Source organism: Apodemus sylvaticus, chromosome 1 (genome assembly GCF_947179515.1).
Source record: "Apodemus sylvaticus chromosome 1, mApoSyl1.1, whole genome shotgun sequence".
NCBI lineage: Eukaryota > Metazoa > Chordata > Mammalia > Rodentia > Muridae > Apodemus > Apodemus sylvaticus.
Window position 1 is genome coordinate 23,646,134 of NC_067472.1, and position 25,320 is coordinate 23,671,453.

General features: G+C 45.7%; 1 protein-coding gene across 2 annotated transcripts in view; it reads right to left on the bottom strand.

Annotated features, from left to right (window-relative positions):
- The window catches only part of Pde6c (phosphodiesterase 6C), a 61,558-nt gene that overhangs the window by 26,670 nt on the left and 9,568 nt on the right, over positions 1–25,320 (bottom strand). For both annotated transcript variants that reach the window (XM_052172404.1, XM_052172396.1), the window contains exons 2-9: positions 23,287–23,439; positions 23,098–23,187; positions 16,137–16,277; positions 7,219–7,293; positions 6,334–6,398; positions 6,171–6,237; positions 4,323–4,370; positions 414–563 (exon numbers count right to left, since the gene is read on the bottom strand). In XM_052172404.1, the coding sequence (XP_052028364.1) occupies positions 414–563; positions 4,323–4,370; positions 6,171–6,237; positions 6,334–6,398; positions 7,219–7,293; positions 16,137–16,277; positions 23,098–23,187; positions 23,287–23,439 (789 nt within the window). The remainder of the gene's footprint in view (positions 1–413; positions 564–4,322; positions 4,371–6,170; positions 6,238–6,333; positions 6,399–7,218; positions 7,294–16,136; positions 16,278–23,097; positions 23,188–23,286; positions 23,440–25,320) is intronic.

The following is a 25,320-nucleotide window of genomic DNA, read 5'->3' on the forward strand; positions in this document are numbered from 1 at the left end:
TTGCTAGACAGTAAAATTAACAAAGCTTTGCTTTTCAAAGTGCCAAGCCTCAAGAATGTGCTACTGCAGGAAAGGAATTACAAACAGAATAAAATAAAGGAGAAGCTAAAAATTAGACAGACATTTGAGGCTGAGAATGAGAGAGATTATAAAAAGAAAAGGAGAAATAAAAAAAGACTCTTCAATATTTTTATAGGATTGGACATAACTTGGGCAAAATCAAACTTTATATTTGAATAGAAAATGTTGCAATACCTAGCAGTCCAGAAACAGAAATGACACAGTAACAATACCCTGATTACAACTATGAGACTTAAGTGTTCCTCACTTATCACTGTGGACTCAGGAGTCCATCACAGCTGCCATCATTTCCGATATGCTCAGACACATCTGCCGTGCTTCCCCACGCTTACCTCAGTGATATGTTCATCATGCTCATCAAAGGGTTTCCCGTCCTTCCGGTTGTAAAACGTAGCCACACCCACGATGTCTTCTTTCTTGTTGACAATAGGCAGAGACAAGACATTTTTAATGACCCAGCCAGTCTCATCTACCGGTCCTTTCTAGAAACAAACAATAAGGGAGATTGTTACTTTAATATTTTCACTTTTTACTTTTGAAACAAGTAGAGATTTACAAGATCTCTCAAGAGAAATGTACAGGGCTGGAGAGATGGCTCAGCGGTTAAGAGCACTGACTGTTCTTCCAGAGAATCTGAGTTCAATTCCCAGCTCACAACCATCTGTAACGGGATCCGATGCCCTCTTCTGGTGTGTCTGAGGCAGCTACAGTGTACTCATATATATAAGATAAATAAATGAATCTTTAAAAAAAAAAAAAAGAAAGAAATGTACAGAGAAGTCATGAACCCTTTATTCAGTTCCTATCAATGGGAACATTTTGTGTAACTTCAGTATGGTGCCAAAACCAGGGAATAGACAATATACAACCCATAGACCTTATTCGGATCTCACTAGATCTATATGTCACTAGATCTATATGTGTTTATCTCTTATGGAAATTTTCAACTACTATTAGAATCAACTAAACTACCCCACCACTACGAGGCACTCTTCCACTATACCTACTACCACCCCTTAGCTGATTTTAAAGTAAATCTCAGGGTCAGAACATGGTTAGGACACATTGCTAAGTCATCCACTCAAATGTACCAGAACGAGGAGAGCTGTGTTCTGACACTTTAACTTTCCCCTTTGACCTCCAGCTCTGGGGATGGAAAGAGCTTTTTATCCTTATGTTGCCTCCTTCTTCCCTTTGCACTGTCACCATCTTGCAATGCCACTGTAGTTAATTTCTTATATTAGGACCTCTCTTGTAAAGTACTTAGTATAATTTTGTCTAATCCACAAAGTATAATTTTGTCTAATCCACAAAGATAATCTTTCAGTTTATGGTAGGTTGTGATTAGTAAAACCTGTGCTACCTGCTGACAAGCCAAGAACCAAGCCAGGTTGTTAGTGTTGTAATCGAGAGTAAACCACAGGCCCACGTCAAGATGCTCTGTTACTGAGAGATGCAGATAAATTCCTTCAGAAGTGTTTCTCAAAGTGTGACCAAAGGCAGCAGATTCTTTTTAAAAAATATTTATAAATATATATACTTAAAACTTTTATTTACATTTATATATGTGGGCTGGCGAGTGGGTTGGAGTGTGTATGTATACATGTCTGTGTGTGGTTTGTGTGTGTAAGTGCACACAGATGCCAGAAGGGGGCACCAGATTCACTGAAGTTGCAGGTAGTTGTAAGCTGCCCAACATGGGTTCTGGAAATAAAATTCCAGTCCTCTGGGAGAGAAGAACAAACTCAATCACTGAACTGTCTCTCCAGCCTCCACAACAGATTATTTTTAAACATATGCAATCTTAGGGACACATCTGGATACATCCCGTCTCTCGGCAATTCTAATGCCCTCTCAAATAAGAGACCACAGTATATATTTGTAAGTATGTGGCTAAAGCAAATGGATCCAAAGACTCAGCACACCCCAATGATGGTTTTTCAAACATTTCATGGTTTTTTAGCCCTCCACAGAGGTTTAGGCTGAGTCTCTGCTCACCGTGAAGCCTTCTGTAACAGCATTAGTCCACAGGACACTCTTGGGAGGTGGGATTTGGGGAGAGAGCTAGAGATGACTGTTAGACAGTCGGGGTCTTACCCAGACTATGGAGAAAGGATGGACAGAGCGTGAGTAAAGTCACCTCAGCCCAGCTCTGGGATGATCTGAGGGGTGCTAGGTCTATGTTGGTCATCAGAGGAGTCTGGTTGCCTCCTGGGATGGGCATGCCATACACAGTCACTCTCTGGGAGGCAGAGCCTTGGAGCAAGCGTGACTTCAGAGCACAGTAGCCCTGTTCTGATAAGCAAGTTTTCATGGGTACCACACTGAAGTACGCTGGAACTCTGGAGGAATCACTGTAGACTGGAGATTTGTCTCATTACAGGGACTCCTGAAGCCTCAGTGAGGGGCCCCCACCCTCTTCACAGTGTGGCTCCAGGTTTCCTCAAGCCTCAGTAGGCACCTGCTTATGCCGGATGAACTCCATCCTCACTCTCTTCCACGGCAGCTGCTCCAGGTTGAGTCACTGTTCACCTTTCTTATCAGTGCACTCTACCCTGGCACACAGCTGCTATAGATGTAGGGGCCACTGCTCGGTGCAACATAATCACAAGCAAGCTCTGGTCGCAGGAAGGAAGGTACAAAAAAATGACAGGACCATATGGTGTTTGTGTGTTTCCACATCAGTAAGCAAAGGGATGGGCAGGCAGAGCCAGGGGAAGCCTCCGTTTATCCAAACAGCTGTGTCTGGGTATCCCCGAGGCAGGGTTTAGCTGCTGCTGGGGAGGAGTCACCCACACCCTGAGGAAGCTATTTCTTCCATTTAAGCATTAATGGGATCCTGTGTGTCTAAACAGCACAGAGAAAGGCAGACATTAGTGGTGGCCCCTCAGGAGGGCAGGCTCTACTCCTGATCCCTAATCCCAGATCAGGGATTTAATGTGTCTGAAATGCAGGACATGGAGTGCTAGCATGCAGAGAGGAGAGACTGCAGCACGTTGGTACAGCAACTTCATCCAGTTCTCAAAAGGACCAGGAAGCAGAGATGATAGGTAGGTCCTTGTGGAGAATTAGATGACGCTATTAAGAAGATGAATTCCAAAGTCCTATCATTGTTATAATCTCTTTACTATTGCTGTCATAGAATAGCATGGGCTGGGTGATTTATAAAGAAAAAAATGTGGATTTAAATTTCTTACAGTTTGAGAGAGTGAGAGGTGTAAGAGTATGGCTCCGTAGTCTCAGAGAGGATGCTCCCCGCATCATAACATGCCAGAGAGCATCACTGGACAAGACAGATCGGAGGTGCCAACTTGAGTCTCTCTTCCTTTTCTCATGAAGCCAGCAATGTCCTGTGCCCCTGACTCCACCCTCATCTGTTCTGACGTGTATCAATATAGCCATCAAGAAATACTACGTACAGAACTTGGAGATTTAGCTTTCAACACATCAACTCTAAGGGGTCACACTCAAGCCATTGCTGTGACAGTAGGCAGCTGTGGGTTAGCCAAGCAGTCAGTACAGAGAGGCTGGTTGGGGGCTGTCCTCTCCAGGAAGTGGGCTTCTGGATGGTGATGAAAAGGAGATAAAAATCCAGGGACCTACTAAGAATTTTTCCTTTGAATAGGACCACAGTTACAATATACTGCAGGAAGGACTGCTGAGAAAGGCCCCTTAGGGCTAGATTTGGGCCACACAACATCTCCAGCCAATCAGTCATGCAAACAAGGGTTCTAGAGCATCAGCTATACACCAGGCTCAGTTATCGCCCCTAGAGAACCAAGAGTGGGAGAGAATGAAGGTATGTCAGTGTACATTCACGTGTTCACACACAGACACAAATATACAGAGACACAGACACACACAGACACACATACACAGATGCACACAGATACACAGACACATACAGACACATACAAATGCAGATACACATAGACACATACACATACACATATAGACACACATACACACAATTACACACATAGTCACACACAGGCACACACAGACACATAGACACACACACACACACACACACCTCCCACCATTCTCTTATCATTCTTCTTTCAGGCCCCTTCTTGAAATCTTCCTGATGGTCATTGGCCAAGCTAGAGTTCTGGAATGTGGGCCCCATGTGTGGCTGCTGACCACACCTAAGGCTCACATAAGCTAGACTCTACGGATAAGGAGAGCGCTCACCCTTCTCCCAGTCCTGAGGGATGAGGCAGGACTATGGCCACCCTTACCTGAAATGTGAAGTACTCATCTGCAGGGGCGTTCAGCATGTTACAGATCTGTGAGGCAAGAGACAGAGTCAGTCTGAAACATGGTGAGTTTGGACCATGTAAGCCCAGGGGGGAGGGTGAGAGAGGGCATGTTGGGAGTGAGTTTCCCACGAAGCTCTTGGCTGCTCAGGAAACACATTAAGGCATGTTCCCTACATTAGGCCATATTGTTAACAGCTCACTGAAGTTACCTCTTCTTCTGCTGTGCCATCGACTGACACTTCCTGCTATCTTTGCTCCTCCCCACTCTCAGCCCAAAACTCCTCAACCCAAGCAAAAGATAAAGACTGCCCTGCTGAGGCAATGCTGATCTTGCTTTATTCTTTTACAAAGTAAGGTTGCTTGTGGGGTAGGGATAAGAGGAAAAGGCTAGGCAATGTGTCACTTGTTCCTAAGTGAGAGTTCCTTATGAAATACTGTGCTTACTGCCAGAATTCGGAGATAGTTTCTTATACCCATTTTTAGTTGTTCTGAGTTATCTGTGCCTGAGTTGTATGTACAAGTGGGTCTTAATAGAAGACTCTTTTTGCTTCTACCAGAGTTCCACTTAAAATGATAGCATTTAGAGCCTGGGTGGTAATGGTTGAGTCATCTTCTCCTTTGAAAGATGAGAACACTAAAGTCCCAGAAGGTTTAGGGCTCTGTTCAGATTCACTGGCTGAAAATTGAACTCGAAACTCCAAGGAGGGATGGTAGGATGGGCTCTCCTGGATAAGGGTTGGGACAAACCCTGGTGCAGACACTCGACCTCGGAGAATACTTCTGGTGTAAATACTTCTACCAGCATTTATCCATTCACAAAATTCTGGAAAAAAAAAACCTGAGAGTTTGAGTTGAGGCCAAAGGGTACCTTACCCAGTCCTCCACGTTCGGGGAGCCAAGGGGCCTGCTAATGTTAAGTGCCTTCTAAGAGTGGATGAAACATATCGGCTCTTGTCCCACTAGCCTTACAAAGGAAATGTGGAGCTCTTCTGAAGCTTTTGTTTACTTATACATATTTACTTTTGAGGATTTTTGCTTCTTCCTTCCTTCCTTCCTTCCTTCCTTCCCTCCCTCCCTCCCTCCCTCCTTCCCTCCCTCCCTCCCTCCCTCCTTCCCTCCCTTCTTTCTTTCTTTCTTTCTTTCTTTCTTTCTTTCTTTCTTTCTTTCTTTCTTTCACTGAGTCTGGGCTTCCCTATGTAGCTTTTCATGGTGTAGCATTAGCAATCTTCCCCTGCACTGTTGGATTATAGAATCTTGGTGTTTTTATGAGTATTTATAATTTAAGAACCTGAGGACTCTTTGGTGCCATCCTTAATTTCATGATCTAACTTGAATGTTTGACATTATTTCTTGGACTGTGGATCTCCCAAATGTGGTTTAAAGATGCAAACCAATCGATTCTTTTTTTTTTCTCCCTAGCCTTTCTGTCCTGGACATGTTTACCAGCCTTTGCTTTGAGGCCTCACAGAAAACATTCATGATCATATTCAGACCACTGAGCATTTGCAATGGAAATGAACCTATTGTGAGTCACAGCCACCGACTTTTGATATCATATCCCTGGCTTTAAAGCAGATGTCTGAAAAGTGTGTGGCTTCAGAGTAAAAAGTGGAGAAATGGGTGACTCTCAAGTTAAGGGAATATTTTGATACAATTTCAGTATCCTGATTAACCCACATTTCTCTCCCTAGATCCCTCTTTCCTTTCTCCTATGCCAATAAAATGGCTGTCTACCCTTGTCTCATTCATTCTTGTTTCAATGGTTGTATTTATCTTGTAATTGTTATTTCTCATTTTTGCATTTAGCAAGTTTGCCTAATGACTTACAAATCCATTTTCAGCAACGTATGTTGGCAATCCACTAACGAGCGTCCAGTGGTCTGCTGGAGGTGACCTTGGAGAAGATTAGAAAAGTCATTGTCATATGTAGAAATGATTGGGTCCAAAATCCCAGTGGCACCTCCCATGGCTACTTCAGGGAAACACGCACGGGGTCACGTTGATCTCTTCTTTTCCATGTAAAATGTAATCGATGATTTTATAAAAGATGATTTCCTAGGAAGGAAGGAGATTGTGAGCACAACATTATTTCCCAAAGAAAATAATCTTCACTGAAGAATGTATGCTTTACCATTCTATAAATAGCACATAATTTCCTAGCCACAGTTTTCTGTATAATGTAAATTACTAAACTCTTCATGTATTAGTTATAGGCTTGTAATCTCTGTGTGTGCGCACACACACACACAGTGAGTTCACTGTTATTTTAAAAAGTCTAATTGACCCAAATAGCTTTTGGGGGAGCCTGATTACCAAACCACCAGGAAATTTGTCTTTACTTTTAACTGATTGCTTTTTTGTTGTCCAGATGTAGCTGACGTTAATGACTTCATTAGGGAGAAAAATCACATACTTTATCAACTGCAAACAGACATTTATCATGTGGCAAGCACACAGGTCTTTTCTTATTGGCTAATCTTAGCAGGCACCTCCACAACAGAGGTCAATGGATCCCTAGTCAATGGTGGAAGAGAATGAGGTAGGTAAAGAATCCCAGGGCCAACAAACTAGTCAATTCCTGATTTTCATGGCCCGAGGATGCGGTGATACAGAAGCAAACACACTTCCTGCCCCCATGAAGCTTGCTGTTGAGTGTGGCTCTAACCCAGGAGGTCATCCTGCACAGCCGGAAGAAACCCAAGCACATCTCACCACGTTGTCCCAGTAGCTCCGGTGTCTCCCTCCATGCAGAGAACCACAGACCCACCCCGCTGTACAGGACAGAGAGGGGCAGGCAGGGTCCCTCTGAAATGTCTCTCCTCTAGGCATGTCAGCCTCTTAGCATCATACACAGACAGCACGGAAGACATTTTACCCTGCCATCTGGAGTCTTTGGTCCTTTATAAGGCTCAACTTCTCCAAGCTTGATGGGCCACTCATCGTAAAACTCCTGGAGGCAATTATATTGAAACATCATTAAACAAACTGTCCCACGAGTCACCATACCTTTTCTGAATTACAGGCACTCACATAATTTATGTTAATCTACATAGTTTTGCAGGTTTAGACTTGAAAAAAATCTGTCGTTCTCAGCGATATTGCTTATGAACCTGTGACTATAGACAAGTTGCTTATCTTTTGTTTGTCTGTTAAATGGAGACAGCACAACTTGAGCTTGTGGTGAAGATTAAATGAACAATACATACCACACACTTGCGTGGTTCAAAGCACTCCGTGTATAATGCCTACACTGTGTAGACAACTATACTAAAGCCAGGTGGGTCAAGGAGCTTAGTAAAGGATGCTCACAGAAGCCAACAGTGTCAGTCGCCTTAATTAACACCCTTTTCCCCCCCGTCTTGCTAGTTTAACCTCATTTTACTTAGATATCAGGGCTAATTTGCTCAGGAAAGATAGGTCCTGCCCAGCCCATAGGAGGTCTACATGAAGCACCCTGCTAGTTGAAAGGCAGGTATGTGGATCTGTTTAGACCAGTGAACGGGGTTGGTAGAGTCAGCGGAGGGGCTACTGGATAAGGGTGTCTCTCATGAAAATTGATAAAAGTGATATTTCCCGTGTAGCCGAAAGCATCCTGAACAGCACCTGCTGTCCACGGCAGGTGTTAGAACCCTGCCCTTCTGCTACATGGTCCTGTGTTGTCTATTTGGAACAGTGACATTGAAAAACAACTGCCAATCACATGAATAGCAAGAAGTACACATGGTATGTATCAGTTGTATTGCAGTCCCAGCCTTCCAACAGAATTAAAGATGTGAGTGAGCATCGTACTATAAATAATAATATTTCTTCTTTTCTGCTTTAAGATTTTTTTCAGATACAAAATATCAGATAATTTACTAACATTATGTGCCTACAATGTACTCAATACCTTATGTATCTCAGATTTTTAAAGCTGATAAAAGAGATGTCCCTACTTTGCTGATAAGAAAGTCAAGAGCAAGGGAGATAGAAAACCTTGCTGAAATCGAGGACAGAACTGACAGTGTCTGACTTCAAGCCCTGCATCAGAGCTGTAGCAAGCACAGCAGTGTGGTGTTAGTGGGAAGAGAAATCAGCAAGCAGAAGAGACTGGAGAGAAGTGGGCGCACGCGCACGCGCGCACACACACACACACACAAATGATTTTTGGCAGAGGAGCAAAGGGCATAAGGGACAAACTATATATAGTCTGTTCAACAAATTGTATTGGAAACAAGATATCCAGTAAGAAAAGAAATTTTATTTCTTTAATTTAAAAAAAAAACTTAGAATTACTTATAGGCCTAAATATAAAGTACAGAACTATAAGAACTCTGGAAGTGACACAGGAGAATATCTAGATAAGCTTGAGTTTGGAGGGTTTTTGTTTGTTTGTTTTGTTTTTGTTTTGTTTTTTGGACCCAAGCACAATGTATAAAGAGAAAAGAATTGGAGATCACTACAGTTTAAAATGTCTACTAGAGAAACAGTTCTCAGAAAAGAATGAAAAGACTTTGCAATTGCTATTTGCAATTGCCGCACTAGTATCCAGAGTATTCAATGTCTCCAGTTTGCTCAGGCTGGTCTTAAGTTCAAGTTATGTTTTGCCTCAGCCTCCAGAGTGCTATCGTAAATATGGGCTATCACTTCTGGTTGCAAAGATCTTTTGAAATCTAAGCATGAGGAAACAGAGACTTCTACCTAAAAAGCAGCAGGAGATCTGAGCAGACATTTCCCCAGACAAGAAATGCCATGGGAACTAAGTACATGAAAACTGTTCAATGTCATCTGTGGCTGAAGACAGCAAATTCAAACGGTGATGCACTACCACATGTACAAATGGATAAAACCCAAAGAGAGGGACCACTAACTCCTGGTGAGAATGCAGATATGCAAAATGATAGTCGCTTGGGAAGATGGATTAACAGTGTTTCTAGAGATACAGTCTCCCTGAATGATCCAATAGCTGGACTTTTTTGCCATTTACTCAAGTAAGTTGAAAGTATGTGTACACAAAAACCCGTACATGGTATCTACAGTATCCTTATTCATAATCACCCCAAACTAGAAGCAACCATGATGTCCTTCACTACTGAGAAACAGACTGCCTTAGGAAAGGTTCTTAGTCTCTAATGAAAATATATGAGCTTTAGCAAAGATATGAAATTGACATGTCTATCAATGAATGAATAGATAAAAACAATGTAGAAAATACACTCAATGAACTACTATCCAGCCTCAAAAAGGAAGAAAGAGGAAATAAAGGAAGGAAGGAAAGAAGGAAAGAAATATAGAAGAAAGAAAGGAGGAGGGAGGGAGGAAGGAAAAAAGAAAAAAGGAAAGAAGAAAGAAAGGAAGAAAGAAAAGAAAGAAAGGAAGGAAGAAAGAAATATAGGAAGGAAGGAAAGAAAGAAGGAAGGAAAGTAAAAAAGAAAGAAAGAAAGAAAGAAAGAAAGAAAGAAAGAAAGAAAGAAAGAAAGAAAGAAAGAAAGATGCAGCCATGCGTCACTGTGACAGTGTTAGCAAACCTGGAAACTGTGGTAAGAGAAATGGGCTAGGCACTAAAAGACAAACATTCAGTGTACACATGAAGTCTGAAAACATCCAACACTGGAGCAGAGGGCAGAATGTAGTTACCAGAGACTAAGGGTTGAGTTGTCAACAGGACAGGGAGGAGCTATCCGAATACCAGTATTCCAGCCAGGTAGTAAATTCTCAGGACGTATTACAGGAAAGCACAACTAAAGTGGATATGTTCTATATATTCCAAAGCTGTTAGGACACTAGATGTAAATGGTGTCACTATATAAAGCAGTCAACACGTTAATTACTGTACTGCAACCATTTTATAATTTATATATATGCACACTATCACACTGTACCCCATAAATATGTGCAACTGTTACTTTCTTAAATTACAAAATAAAAAATGTGAGTTATCAAAAACTTGGGCATGGTCTCACATGCCTGTAATTCTAGACCTCAGAAAGCTGAAGCAGGAGCATTGTTTGAGTTTGAGTCTACCCTGGGCTAAATATAGTGAGTACTAGGCAAGTCGTGGATTCATATGAAGAAACTTTCTCAAAACGATGCCAAAAGGCCCAGTAGAGAAGGAGCACGAGGGAGAGCCGGCCTTAGACCATCAGTCTTGTAACCTCTGCCCCCACCCATCTCTCTCTCCTTCCCCATCTGTCCCTCCTGCCGTGTACCCAAGGCCATCTTAGCAGGCCATCTCGGGTCTCTTCTTGCCCTAGATTGCTTGCTAGCCTCTTTTATTTCTTTTTTTCAGATTTACCTCTTCTTATTCTTTTGTTCTTTTCTCTTCCCAAAGAACACTGTCTGCATAGCTCGTAGGCCCGTGTGCCTCGCGTACCCGAGAGTCAAGGCTGCTCCACACTGTGTTATAGCATCTCTCTTTTCAGTCTACCCCTCGCCTAAATCCCCTCCTCACCATGAGAGATGTTTAAATAAATTTATTAAAATAATTTTTATATAAACATTTTATAAAATATAATAAAATTCATTCTATAAACATTTTAAATCTATGTTTCATAAAATATAAAACTTTATATTTTAAATTTATATTTTATAGAATATATTATAAATTTTATATTTTATAAAATTTTTATATTTTATAAAAATAAATTTAATTTATTATAAATAATAAGTTCATTGTTGTTTTCAACTGAATGTACCTTTCCTGTATCTTGTCTTCCAGGCCTGATGTGTTTTCTCTTCCTCTTTCCTCTATCATCCCGATGCTCTACCGTCTTACTGGGATTTCTTTTTATTCTCCCTGCCACCAATTACACCCGTGATAACTAATCTGTTAGCACACTCAGTGTTATCAATACCCCTTAAATCCCTAAAATAATTAGTAGGTAGGGAGCAACTGTTTCACAATCAACTATCACTCTGTTTCCCTAGATATTCCCTCAATATTTCCTTTGGGTATTGATTGTTGGCACAGGCTAGGACTGGGAATCAGTCTGGTATCCCAGGGTTTTACAAAGGAAAGGAATGCATGAACCCTACTATGACCAGCTCTCTTCTGAACTCTGCATGCACTTTCATCTGAAGGGGCGAAGGTGACTTAAATTTCAAGTAGTTGTTTTTTAATGCAACCAACAATCTAATTCCTGATACACAGATCTCAATACAAAAGCACAACATGAAAATGCAAGACCATATATCCACTCCAAAACCCAACAAATCTCATAGTAAATGCCCCCAATGGCAGTGACTTAGATGAAATTCCAGACAAGAAATTTCCAACGATAAAAAATGTTTAAAGAAATGAAAGAAAACAAAAATAAATACCTGAATGAAATCCATGAGAACACTTAAACAGCTGCATAAATGAAGGAAGCCAATGTAAGATATGATAATAAGGTCGATAAAGAGACAAATGTACTGAAGAAAAGACAAGCTGAAACAATACTGGAAATAAAAATTTCACTAACTCAAAAAAACAAACAAACAAACAACAATAACAACAACAAAGACTCAAAGGACAGCCTCACTAATAGAATGACTCGCAAGAAGGGCAGAACATTAGGCCATGAAGACAAGATATAGGAATTGGTAATTTAGTTGGAAGCAAAAATAAATTTATTAAAAAGCATACAAAACAGAATATGAAGAACTTGAGACACTGTGAAAATATATTAATTATGTGCATAGAAGAAGAATAACTCCATGCAAAAAGCATAGAAAATATTTTCAGTACAATCAGCAGAAATTTGTCTAAACCTGGAGAACGAGAGGTCTGTTTGAGTAGAAGAGGCAAATAGAAATCCAAATAGGAAAAACAAGGGGAAAAAATTCCCTATATCACATCACAGTTAAAACGCTAAATACATAGCTCAAGGAATACAAATAAGAGAGAAAAGGAACGTATATTAAGAGTGACAAGAGAAAAAGGGTCACATTAAGACTAAGAGTCAAACTTGTATGTGGGAGGAACTTCACCAAGCAGGCCCAGGCGCAATGCTGGCACATGTACAGCTGAAACATCCTTCCCAAGCCAACCTAAAATCTGCCGGCAGGGACAGAGACCACTGATGCTGGATTGGTCAATGGAGCAAGCCAATAAGGAAGAGACAGCACCATATCTGGCTACTTGAGAGCCAATGAAATGCTGGGAAGTAGTATAAAGATTTACCCAGTTCCTGCAATAAACTAGTCCGCTTTTGCCACTTGCCTGACTCCCGGAGTCTACTCGTTAACTCTGCGCCTTCTTACCCCCAACCCAAGGGTCTTGGTTGGGGTTGCAAGCAAAACTCACAAAAGAAACTTGCAAACCCGGAAGTGCAGAGAAAGATGCATTTCAATTCCTGAAAAGCCTCAACTGCCAACCCAAGCTTCTATATCCTGCAAAATTATCTTTGCAACGGGTATAGAAATAAATGCATCAATGTTTTTAAAAATCATGCTAAAGAAGTTTATGCCTGCTAAACCAGCTCTGAAGAAAATATTAGACAGAAAATTTCAAGCTAAAGAAAACAAGAAACACACTCAGGGACAGTGGAGACAAAAATCAAAGGGGGTGTGACTGTAGCCAAACTAATGGGGACCAAGAACACACCAACAAAGTCAACAAAATGACATAAATTATCACATACCTTTAAATAATAACTCTTCAATGTCTTAGTTTCCAGATCATAAGACACAGAATAGCATATTGAGTCAAACAAACAAATAAACAAACAAACCAGAATCCATCTAGTTTCTACCTCCAAGAAACACGCTATTCCCTCAAAGATAGATTCTGTGTTAGGGCAAAGGGATGAAGAAAGATATTCCAAGCAAAAGAAACCAGGGAATGTGAGTCAGTATCTTGACATTTCATAAAACAGACTTCAAGTCAATTTAACTCATAGATCAAGAAGGTCACATAGTGATTAATGGAATGATCCATCAAAAGAGTATTTCATTTCTATTAATTAATTACATAATGAAAATTAAGACAAAGAACAATTTAAATAATAGAAACTACAAATCAACTTTTGTTTTTTTTTAAAAGGACATTACAATTCTAAATATTTACACAACAAACATAGGGACATACAGTTTCATAAGACGTTACATAAAGTCACAGATTATCCTTAATACAGTCATAAAAGGTGATTTCAGTATCCTACTTTCACTAATAAAGAAGCCATCCTGACCAATAACATAGAGACCAAGGAGTCATAAGATATCCTAGATAAAATGAACTTAATAAATGTCTACAGAACATTCTATCCAAGCACTACAGAAGATACATTCTTTTCAGCAGCCATTGGAACTTTCTCTCAGTATGATCACATATTAGGACACAATGCAAGTGGATTACTTTTCTGTTGCTGTGTAAAATATCATGACAGAGGGACAGAGTCCATGATGGCAGGGAAGACATGGCTGAGTGATAGTTACAGGAAGCTGACTAATCATGTCATTAGCTTCTTGTATCATATCTGACCATATGGAGTAAAGCATGAAATCAACTACAAGAGAAAGCACAGAAAATTCACAAACTTATGGAGATTAAAACTGAATGATGAAGAGTTACTAGAGGAACACTTAGAAGGAAATTAGATTATTCCCAAAATTGAATGAAAATGAAGGTAAGACCTACTCAGACCTATGGGATATAAAGAAAGCAGTTCTAAGAGGGAAGTCACAGCTGTAGGTGTCTGCATTTAAAAAGCCAGAGATTTCTTGTTTGGATGACTTTAGGATTCACATTAGGCCTTGGGAAAACAAGAACAAGGCAAACCCAAAATTGGTACACAAAAAGAAATAATTAAGACCATGAAAGAAATTAATTAAAGAAATAATTAAAAATGCAAATAATCAATGAGACAAAGAGTTGGTTCTTTCAAAAGATAAAAAGTGACAAACTGTTAGCTAAACCAACCAGATGTGTGTGTGTGAAGGGGCATGTTAATAAAACTAGATAAGGGGGGAGGTTACAACAGATACCAAGGAAATTCAGAGAATTGTAAGAACACACCTTAACAACTTATATCCCACTAAACTGAAGAAAAAAAAAAACCAAAAGGAAAAAAAACTAAAGAAACAGGTGACTTTCTAGATGAGTGTACCCTACCTATCAAAGTTAGACCAAGAGAGACCAGTAATCTAAACAGGTCTATAGCAAGCAACAAGATTCAAGAAGTAGTAAAGAAAAAATAATCTCTCAACTTAAAAAAATTAATAAAACAGTAAAGGCCCAGGTGGATTCACTGCAAACCTCTGCAAAGGACTAGCACCAATCCTTTTAAATGATTCCATAAAACAGAAAAGGAAGGATGGCTTCTAAACTCATTTTACAAAACCAATATTAATGTATTACCCCAATATCCTAAAAAGATATTCTGTGTCTCCATCTCTGTCTCTCTTTGTCTGTCTCTCTTTGTCTGTCTGTCTCTCTCTCATTACTGATCAGTTTTCCTGCTAAATACAGATGCAAAAATTCCCAATAAAATATTTGCAAGCTGAGTTCAAGAACACATCCAATGATCATTCACCATGATTAAAGATGGTTCAAAGCATGTAAATCCGTAATTGCAATACATCTATCTCAGAAAATATCCAATAAAAAAAGAAGTGAAAAAATAGAAAAATATATCTAATTTTGTATTTTTGAAGCAGGGTCTTGCTTATATACAGTCTTAACAGATGTGCATCTTGAGCAGGGGCTATCCTAAAAGCTGTTACCTGTCCTTGTGATACATCTTTCTAGCTGGACTGCCTTGTCTGACCTTAGTGGAAGAGGAAGCACCTAGACTCACAGAGACTTGAAGTACCAGGGTGGGGAGATAACTAGGTGGGAGCACCCATTCAGAGGAGAAGGGGATGGAGGATTGGGAGGAAGGATTGTGGGAATGGGTGACTGGAAGAGGAACAGTGAATGGAATGTAAAGTGAATACATAAAAATAAATTAATTAATTGATTGAAAAATACATCTATCTCATACATGGGCTCAAGTACAGAAATCACATGGCCATTTAATAGAAGCAGAAAAAGCTTTTGACAAAATGCAACATCCTTTCATAATAAGAGCCCTGACAAAACTAGGAATAAAAGAAACATATCTCAACATAATAAGGGACATGGAGGATAAACTACAGGCAACATTGTGTTAAGTGGGGAGAAACCTAGAAGCATTTCCACTAAGCTCAACAACAAGACAAGAATGTCCACTCTTTCCACTCCCGTCCAATAAAATATTTGAAGTCTTAGCTAGGATGCTAAGACAAAAGAATGAACAAAAGAGGACACAGACAGGAGAAGAAGTCAGCATGACTTTGCAGATAGCATGACCCTATACATCAATAACCCTAAAGACTCTACCAGGAAACCCTTAGAGCTGACAGGATGTTCATCAAAGTAGCAGACTACAAAGATACCAGTAGCCGTCCTTTATCCCGATGGTTCTTAGAGCTGAGCTATTCTATGTGTACCACCACACCAACCCAACATTTAGAAATAGGAAGACTGGAAGTGAAGAGTGGTGAATGATATTGGCATTTGGTACTTTCTGTTCCATTTGTTATAACCATAAAGCTAGTCTAAAATTAAAGGTTATTCATTAATCAAAACAGGAGACTTGCTGGTGATGGATACAGGTATGGAACAGAAGAGCCAAACTTTAAACCTGTGTCACTTCGTTCCTTACTGCTCCCATTAACTCTGAGCCTTCACAGTGCTAGTTCTTGCTATCTGGTTATTTATATAACATATTCATTTGTCAATGGACCATGTTCCATTTGAGTATGCATTTTCTAGGTGACCGAGGGGAGATGGGGCATATGGAACACGAAAACCTTCTCCTTGGTCATGTCCAGAAGACCAATGGAGTAGCGCTCGCAGTTCAGGTACGTCCTGATGGTGTACAGTGCCTTGTGAAACTGTCGCTCCACATCAGTGAGCTCTTCAAATACTTTATTGGCTGACCACATAAGGATCTGGAAGAGAGAGAAGGAGGTGGAGGAGGTGGTGGAGGAGGGGGGAGGAGCAGGAGGAGGCAGGGGAGGGGGGAAGCAAGGGAGGAGGAGGAGGAAGAGGAGGAGGAGAAGAGGAGGAGGAAGAGCAAGAGGAAGAGGAGGCGGAGAAGAGGAGGAGGAGAAGATGAAGAAGAAGAAGGAGGAGGAGGAGGAGGAGGAGGAGGAGAAGAAGAAGAAGAAGAGGAAGAAGAAGAAGAAGAAGAAGAAGAAGAAGAAGAAGAAGAAGAAGAAGAAGAAGAAGAAGAAGAAGAAGAAGAAGAAGAAGAAGAAGAAGAAGAAGAAGAAGAAGAAAAGGCAGTGGCAGCAGCAGGGGGAGGGGAAGGATGAAGAGGAGGAGGAGGAGGAAGAAGGGGAGGAGGAAGAGGAGAAGGAAGAACAACAACAATAAAATGAGAGGAAGGAGAGAGACAGAGACAGAATGTGAATATTAGTTCAAAATAAACATGAAGTATATCAAAAAATGAACACATTTCACAGGAAACTGCAGTTCTAGTTTGAACCACCAACAAACATCATGGGTTCTCTAAGTGGGGTGATGGGTAGAGCTTTTCCAAGCCGTGGTTTTATGACAGGGAAGGACACATGATTGATCCAGTACAAACAACAAAGGCTCCAGTATCAGAAGGCTGCCACGGGACTCCATGGGAAGGATGTCACATGACTCATCCATGCATCCTTAGCTGGTCGGAGGTAACCTAACCTGGAAAGTTGGAATGGGGAGGGACCTAGATGCATTCAACCCAAGGCCCACTCCTGTATTATATGAATGAGAGACCTGAGGATCATGGCTGCCAATATGCCTCTTTTACCCCTCTATCCCACAGAAAGAATAAGCCACAAAAGAGTGATTCTTTTCCTATGGTGACCCAGGAACTAAGAGAGAACTAATAACTATTTAATAATTATGTGTACCATAATATTAATAATAATAATCATGCCAACCATATAAGGTGGGTACTGTAGTCATCACATCATAGGTGAGGAGCCCACAGAACCAGAACATAGACTGAACAAGAGCAGCAGGTTGTATACACAGATGGAGGACCAAAGGCTGGGAGGACCCCTGGATGGAGGGCTGACTGTGTGAGGACCCCTGGATGGAGAGCTGACTGTGCGAGGACCTCTGGATGGAGGGCTGACTGTGTGAGGACTCCTGGATGGAGGGCTGACTGTGTGAGGACCCCTGGATGGAGGACTGACTGTGTGAGGATCCCTGGATGGAGGGCTGACTGTGCGAGGACCCCTGGATGGAGGGCTGACTGTGCGAGGACCTCTGGTTGGAGGGAGGACTGTGTGAGGACCCCTGGATGGAGGGCTGACTGTGTGAGCACTCTTGGATGGAGGACTGACTGTGTGAGCACTCCTGGATGGAGGGCTGACTGTGTGAGCACTCCTGGATGGAGGGCTGACTGTGTGAGGACCCCTGGATGGAGAGCTGACTGTGCGAGGACCTCTGGATGGAGGGCTGACTGTGTGAGGACTCCTGGATGGAGGGCTGACTGTGTGAGGACCCCTGGATGGAGGACTGACTGTGTGAGGATCCCTGGATGGAGGGCTGACTGTGCGAGGACCCCTGGATGGAGGGCTGACTGTGCAAGGACCCCTGGATGGAGGGCTGACTGTGTGAGGACCCCTGGATGGAGAGCTGACTGTACGAGGACCCCTGGATGGAGGACTGACTGTGCGAGGACCCCTGGATGGAGGGCTGACCGTGCGAGGACCCCAGGATGGAGGGCTGACTGTGCGAGGACCCCTGGATGGAGGGCTGACCGTGCGAGGACCCCTGGATGGAGGGCTGACCGTGCGAGGACCCCGGGATGGAGGGCTGACTGTGCGAGGACCCCTGGATGGAGGGCTGACCGTGCGAGGACCCCGGGATGGAGGGCTGACTGTGCAAGGACCCCTGGATGGAGGGCTGACCGTGCGAAGACCCCGGGATGGAGGGCTGACTGTGTGAGGACCCCTGGATGGAGGGCTGACCGTGTGAGGACCCCTGGATGGAGAGTTGACTGTACGAGGACCCCTGGATGGAGGGCTGACTGTGCGAGGACCACTGGATGGAGGGCTGACTGTGCGAGGACCCCTGGATGGAGGGCTGACTGTGTGAGGACCCCTGGATGGAGGACTGACTGTGCGAGGACCCCTGGATGGAGGGCTGACTGTGTGAGCACTTCTGGATGGAGGACTGACTGTGCGAGGACCCCGGGATGGAGGGCTGACTGTACGAGGACCCCTGGATGGAGGACTGACTGTGCGAGAACCCCTGGATGGAGGGCTGACTTGTGAGGACCCCTGGATGGAGAGCTGACTGTGTGAGGACCCCTGGATGGAGAGCTGACTGTGTGAGGACCCCTGGATGGAGGGCTGACTGTGTGAGGACCCCTGGATGGAGAACTGACTGTGTGAGCACTCCTGGATGGAGGACTGACTGTGTGAGCACTCCTGGATGGAGGACTGACTGTGCAAGGACCCCTGGATGGAGGGCCGACTGTGTGAGGACCCCTGGATGGAGAGTTGACTGTGTGAGGACCCCTGGATGGAGAGCTGACTGTGTGAGGACCCCTGGATGGAGAGCTGACTGTACGAGGACCCCTGGATGGAGGGCTGACTGTGCGAGGACCCCTGGATGGAGGGCTGACCGTGCGAGGACCCCTGGATGGAGGGCTGACTGTGCGAGGACCCCTGGATGGAGGGCTGACCGTGCGAGGACCCCTGGATGGAGGGCTGACTGTGCGAGGACCCCTGGATGGAGGGCTGACTGTGCGAGCACTCCTGGATGGAGGACTGACTGTGTGAGCACTCCTGGATGGAGGACTGACTGTGCGAGGACCCCTGGATGGAGGGCCGACTGTGTGAGGACCCCTGGATGGAGGACTGACTGTGTGAGGACCCCTGGATGGAGGGCCGACTGTGTGAGGACCCCTGGATGGAGAGTTGACTGTGTGAGGACCCCTGGATGGAGAGCTGACTGTGCGAGGACCCCTGGATGGAGGACTGACTGTGTGAGGACCCCTGGATGGAGAGCTGACTGTGCGAGGACCTCTGGATGGACGGCTGACTGTGTGAGGAACCCTGGATGGAGAGCTGACTGTGTGAGGACCCCTGGATGGAGAGCTGACTGTGTGAGCACTCCTGGATGGAGGACTGATTGTGTGAGCACTCCTGGATGGAGGACTGACTGTGCGAGGAACCCTGGATGGAGGACTGACTATGTGAGGACCCCTGGATGGAGGGCCGACTGTGTGAGGACCCCTGGATGGAGAGCTGACTGTGCGAGGACCGCTGGATGGAGGGCTGACTGAGCGAGGACCCCTGGATGGAGGGCTGACTGTGTGAGGACCCCTGGATGGAGAGCTGACTGTGCGAGGACCCCTGGATGGAGGGCTGACTGTGTGAGGACCCCTGGATGGAGAGCTGACTGTACGAGGACCCCTGGATGGAGGGCTGACTGTGCGAGGACCCCTGGATGGAGGGCTGACCGTGCGAGGACCCCGGGATGGAGGGCTGACTGTGCGAGGACCCCTGGATGGAGGGCTGACTGTGTGAGGACCCCTGGATGGAGAGCTGACTGTGCGAGGACCTCTGGATGGAGGGCTGACTGTGTGAGGACTCCTGGATGGAGGGCTGACTGTGTGAGGACCCCTGGATGGAGGACTGACTGTGTGAGGATCCCTGGATGGAGGGCTGACTGTGCGAGGACCCCTGGATGGAGGGCTGACTGTGCGAGGACCTCTGGTTGGAGGGAGGACTGTGTGAGGACCCCTGGATGGAGGGCTGACTGTGTGAGCACTCTTGGATGGAGGACTGACTGTGTGAGCACTCCTGGATGGAGGGCTGACTGTGTGAGCACTCCTGGATGGAGGGCTGACTGTGTGAGGACCCCTGGATGGAGAGCTGACTGTGCGAGGACCTCTGGATGGAGGGCTGACTGTGTGAGGACTCCTGGATGGAGGGCTGACTGTGTGAGGACCCCTGGATGGAGGACTGACTGTGTGAGGATCCCTGGATGGAGGGCTGACTGTGCGAGGACCCCTGGATGGAGGGCTGACTGTGCAAGGACCCCTGGATGGAGGGCTGACTGTGTGAGGACCCCTGGATGGAGAGCTGACTGTACGAGGACCCCTGGATGGAGGACTGACTGTGCGAGGACCCCTGGATGGAGGGCTGACCGTGCGAGGACCCCAGGATGGAGGGCTGACTGTGCGAGGACCCCTGGATGGAGGGCTGACCGTGCGAGGACCCCTGGATGGAGGGCTGACCGTGCGAGGACCCCGGGATGGAGGGCTGACTGTGCGAGGACCCCTGGATGGAGGGCTGACCGTGCGAGGACCCCGGGATGGAGGGCTGACTGTGCAAGGACCCCTGGATGGAGGGCTGACCGTGCGAAGACCCCGGGATGGAGGGCTGACTGTGTGAGGACCCCTGGATGGAGGGCTGACCGTGTGAGGACCCCTGGATGGAGAGTTGACTGTACGAGGACCCCTGGATGGAGGGCTGACTGTGCGAGGACCACTGGATGGAGGGCTGACTGTGCGAGGACCCCTGGATGGAGGGCTGACTGTGTGAGGACCCCTGGATGGAGGACTGACTGTGCGAGGACCCCTGGATGGAGGGCTGACTGTGTGAGCACTTCTGGATGGAGGACTGACTGTGCGAGGACCCCGGGATGGAGGGCTGACTGTACGAGGACCCCTGGATGGAGGACTGACTGTGCGAGAACCCCTGGATGGAGGGCTGACTTGTGAGGACCCCTGGATGGAGAGCTGACTGTGTGAGGACCCCTGGATGGAGAGCTGACTGTGTGAGGACCCCTGGATGGAGGGCTGACTGTGTGAGGACCCCTGGATGGAGAACTGACTGTGTGAGCACTCCTGGATGGAGGACTGACTGTGTGAGCACTCCTGGATGGAGGACTGACTGTGCAAGGACCCCTGGATGGACAGCTGACTGTGTGAGCACTCCTGGATGGAGGACTGACTGTGTGAGGACCCCTGGATGGAGGGCCGACTGTGTGAGGACCCCTGGATGGAGAGTTGACTGTGTGAGGACCCCTGGATGGAGAGCTGACTGTGTGAGGACCCCTGGATGGAGAGCTGACTGTACGAGGACCCCTGGATGGAGGGCTGACTGTGCGAGGACCCCTGGATGGAGGGCTGACCGTGCGAGGACCCCGGGATGGAGGGCTGACTGTGCGAGGACCCCTGGATGGAGGGCTGACCGTGCGAGGACCCCTGGATGGAGGGCTGACTGTGCGAGGACCCCTGGATGGAGGGCTGACTGTGCGAGCACTCCTGGATGGAGGACTGACTGTGTGAGCACTCCTGGATGGAGGACTGACTGTGCGAGGACCCCTGGATGGAGGGCCGACTGTGTGAGGACCCCTGGATGGAGGACTGACTGTGTGAGGACCCCTGGATGGAGGGCCGACTGTGTGAGGACCCCTGGATGGAGAGTTGACTGTGTGAGGACCCCTGGATGGAGAGCTGACTGTGCGAGGACCCCTGGATGGAGGACTGACTGTGTGAGGACCCCTGGATGGAGAGCTGACTGTGCGAGGACCTCTGGATGGACGGCTGACTGTGTGAGGAACCCTGGATGGAAAGCTGACTGTGTGAGGACCCCTGGATGGAGAGCTGACTGTGTGAGCACTCCTGGATGGAGGACTGATTGTGTGAGCACTCCTGGATGGAGGACTGACTGTGCGAGGAACCCTGGATGGAGGACTGACTATGTGAGGACCCCTGGATGGAGGGCCGACTGTGTGAGGACCCCTGGATGGAGAGCTGACTGTGCGAGGACCGCTGGATGGAGGGCTGACTGAGCGAGGACCCCTGGATGGAGGGCTGACTGTGTGAGGACCCCTGGATGGAGAGCTGACTGTGCGAGGACCCCTGGATGGAGGGCTGACTGTGCGAGGACCCCTGGATGGAGGACTGACTGTGTGAGGACCCCTGGATGGAGAGCTGACCGTGTGAGCACTCCTGGATGGAGGACTGACTGTGTGAAGACCCCGGGATGGAGGACCAAAGGCTGGGAGGACCTCTGGATGGAGGACTGACTGTGTGAGGACCCCTGGATGGAGGACCGACTGTGTGAGGACCCCTGGATCGAGGGCTGACTGTGCGAGGACCCCTGGATGGAGGGCTGACTGTGTGAGGACCCCTGGATGGAGAACTGACTGTGCGAGGACCTGTGGATGGAGGGCTGACTGTGTGAGGACCCCAGGATGGAGGGCTGACTGTGTGAGGACCCCTGGATGGAGGACTGACTGTGTGAGCACTCCTGGATGGAGGACTGACTGTGCAAGGACCCCTGGATGGAGAGCTGACCGTGTGAGCACTCCTGGATGGAGGACTGACTGTGTGAAGACCCCGGGATGGAGGACCAAAGGCTGGGAGGACCTCTGGATGGAGGACTGACTGTGTGAGGACCCCTGGATGGAGGACCGACTGTGTGAGGACCCCTGGATCGAGGGCTGACTCTGTGAGGAGCCCTGGACAGAGAGCTGACTGTGTGAGGACCCCTGGACAGAAAGCTGACTGTGTGAGGACCCCGGGATGGCTGGCTGACTGTGTGAGGACCCCAGGATGGGGGGCTGACTGTGTGAGGACCCCCTGGATGGAGGGCTGACTGTGCGAGGACCCCTGGGACTAAGGTATGAGGATCTGCTCCAGGAAGCTTAAGCCCCCACGAGGGACAAGAGGGTTCTGACTTGCTGCTGTTTGGGGTCCCTCTGCCAGAGTACATGAGCAAGGAGTGACTGCTGTTACTGTCCGGTTACCTGGCTTCGCCGGGACTCCACACTGTACAGGTAACTGGTGTGCTGCAGCCTTAGTGCAACAGCAACAAAGCTGAGGTACTTGGAGAAGACCTATGGGCCACAGAGAGGAACCAGTTACGCTTGGGATCCCTTCCTTTGGTCGTACAAGGCACTTCCTGTGTGTCTAGCCAAGCACCGGGTTAGCAGTACCTCCTCATCCTGTGTGGAAAACTCGGGAGCGTTGATTTTGTTTACGGCCATGACCACAGCAAGAACCTCTTTGCCCGACACAATCGGGACTGCCAGCAGGTTCCTGGTGACATATCCAGTTTGCTTGTCCATAAAGTCAGAAAAATGGCTGTTCTGAAAAAAAAAAAGTTCATGTGTTTGCCAAAATAGAAAGGAATCGTAGAGACTACGACACTCTCTAAATAAAATCCTACCAACGATGGCTCCGGTTCGGTGGTCCCCCCATTCCGGAATGTTCATCTTCCACCAAGCTTATCTGGGTCAGGAGAAGGGTAGTTACAGGAGGGAAAAGGCGGTATCACAGCCTGGTGGAGAGTGAGGTGCAAGGGAGATGAAGAGGGGGAGCAGGGTACAGTGGTGTGTGCAGGGAGGGAAAGCTCACCGGACACAGGGACATTATTTAATTGCAAATGCAAAATGTACAATACTCTTTCAAGAAGATTGGTTCTCAACCTGTGACAAACCTTTATCTCCAAAAATACTTACATTATGATTCATAACGTTAGTAAAAGTTTAACTATAAAGTAGTAACAAAAATAAGTGTATGGTTTGGGGGGTCACCACAACATGAGGGTCTCGGCATTAGGAAGGTTGAGAACCACTCACGACTCAAGAGTGTTCCAACCTCCCCAGGGCACTTGAAGAATTCGGTCGAAAGTACTGATGATTTCCTTCCAGACTTTTTTCTGTGGTTAGACAAGGATGTCTACTTTCTATAAGTTTATTTTCCTAACTCTGTGATTTTTTTTTTATCATTTAACATCGTCTTAGGGATTTCCGTCCACAGTGAGGCATGTAGCTGTGGACTCCACTTTTGGATTCTTAGCCGACGCTCCATGCTTGTATCTGCACGGGCTGAGCGACTGTCCTCTAATGCGCAGTCCGTCCACAGGGCTCCTCTCTGCGGACAATGCTGCCCAAGCATTCCTGCTTTTGTTTCAGGGTGAAGACCTCTTTTGCTGGAGGAATGAGTCTCATGAGGTTTTTATTTCTGCAGATTTGTTTTTGAAATGTTAAAAATTCTTTTTATTTTTAAAGACAATCAGTTTTTATTTTTTATTGAAAATAGATTTCCCCCTCATACAATGTTTCCTGAATATGGCTTCCCCTTTCTTTATTGCTTCCAGTTCCTCCCCACCTTGCCTCCAGTCCAGCTCCACCCCCCTTCTCTGTCTCTCATTAGGAAACAAACGGTGTCTAAGGGAGAATAATATAATCATATAATGTAATATAGTATAATATAACAAAGACTAACCCATTGGAATAGGACAAAACAAAACAAAACAAAAAACAAGGCATAAGAAGCAGAGACCCACTTGTTCACACACTCAAGAGTCCCATTAAAAAACATTAAACTGGAAGCCAAAATGTATACACAAAGGAACTGTAGGGTTAAAAAAAAGAACCTGCAGTATATATACATATACTAATTTTTTGTATTTAGTCTTTTTTTTTATTCGATGTATTCTTTATTTACATATCAAATGATTTCCCCTTTTCTGGGTCCCCACTCCCTGCAAGTCCCATAAGCCCTCTTCCCTCCCCCTGTTCCTCCATCTACTCCTTCCCACTTCCCTGTTCTGGTATTCCCCTATACTGTTGCATTGAGTCTTTCCAGAACCAGGGGCCACCCCTCTGTTCTTTTTGGACATCATTTAATATGTGGATTATTTTTTGGGTATTCCAAGTTTCTAGGTTAATATCCACTTATCAGTGAGTGCATACCATGATTGATCTTTTGAGACTGGGTTACCTCACTTAGTATGATGTTCTCCAGCTCCATCCATTTGTCTACGAATTTCATGAACTCATTGTTTCTAATGGCTGAATAGTACTCCATTGTGTAAATATACCACATTTTTTGTATCTATTCCTCTGCTGAGGGACACCTGGGTTGTTTCCAGCTTCTGGCTACTACAAATAGGGCTGCTATGAACATAGTGGAGCATGTGTCCTTATTACATGCTGGGGAATCCTCTGGGTATATGCCCAGGA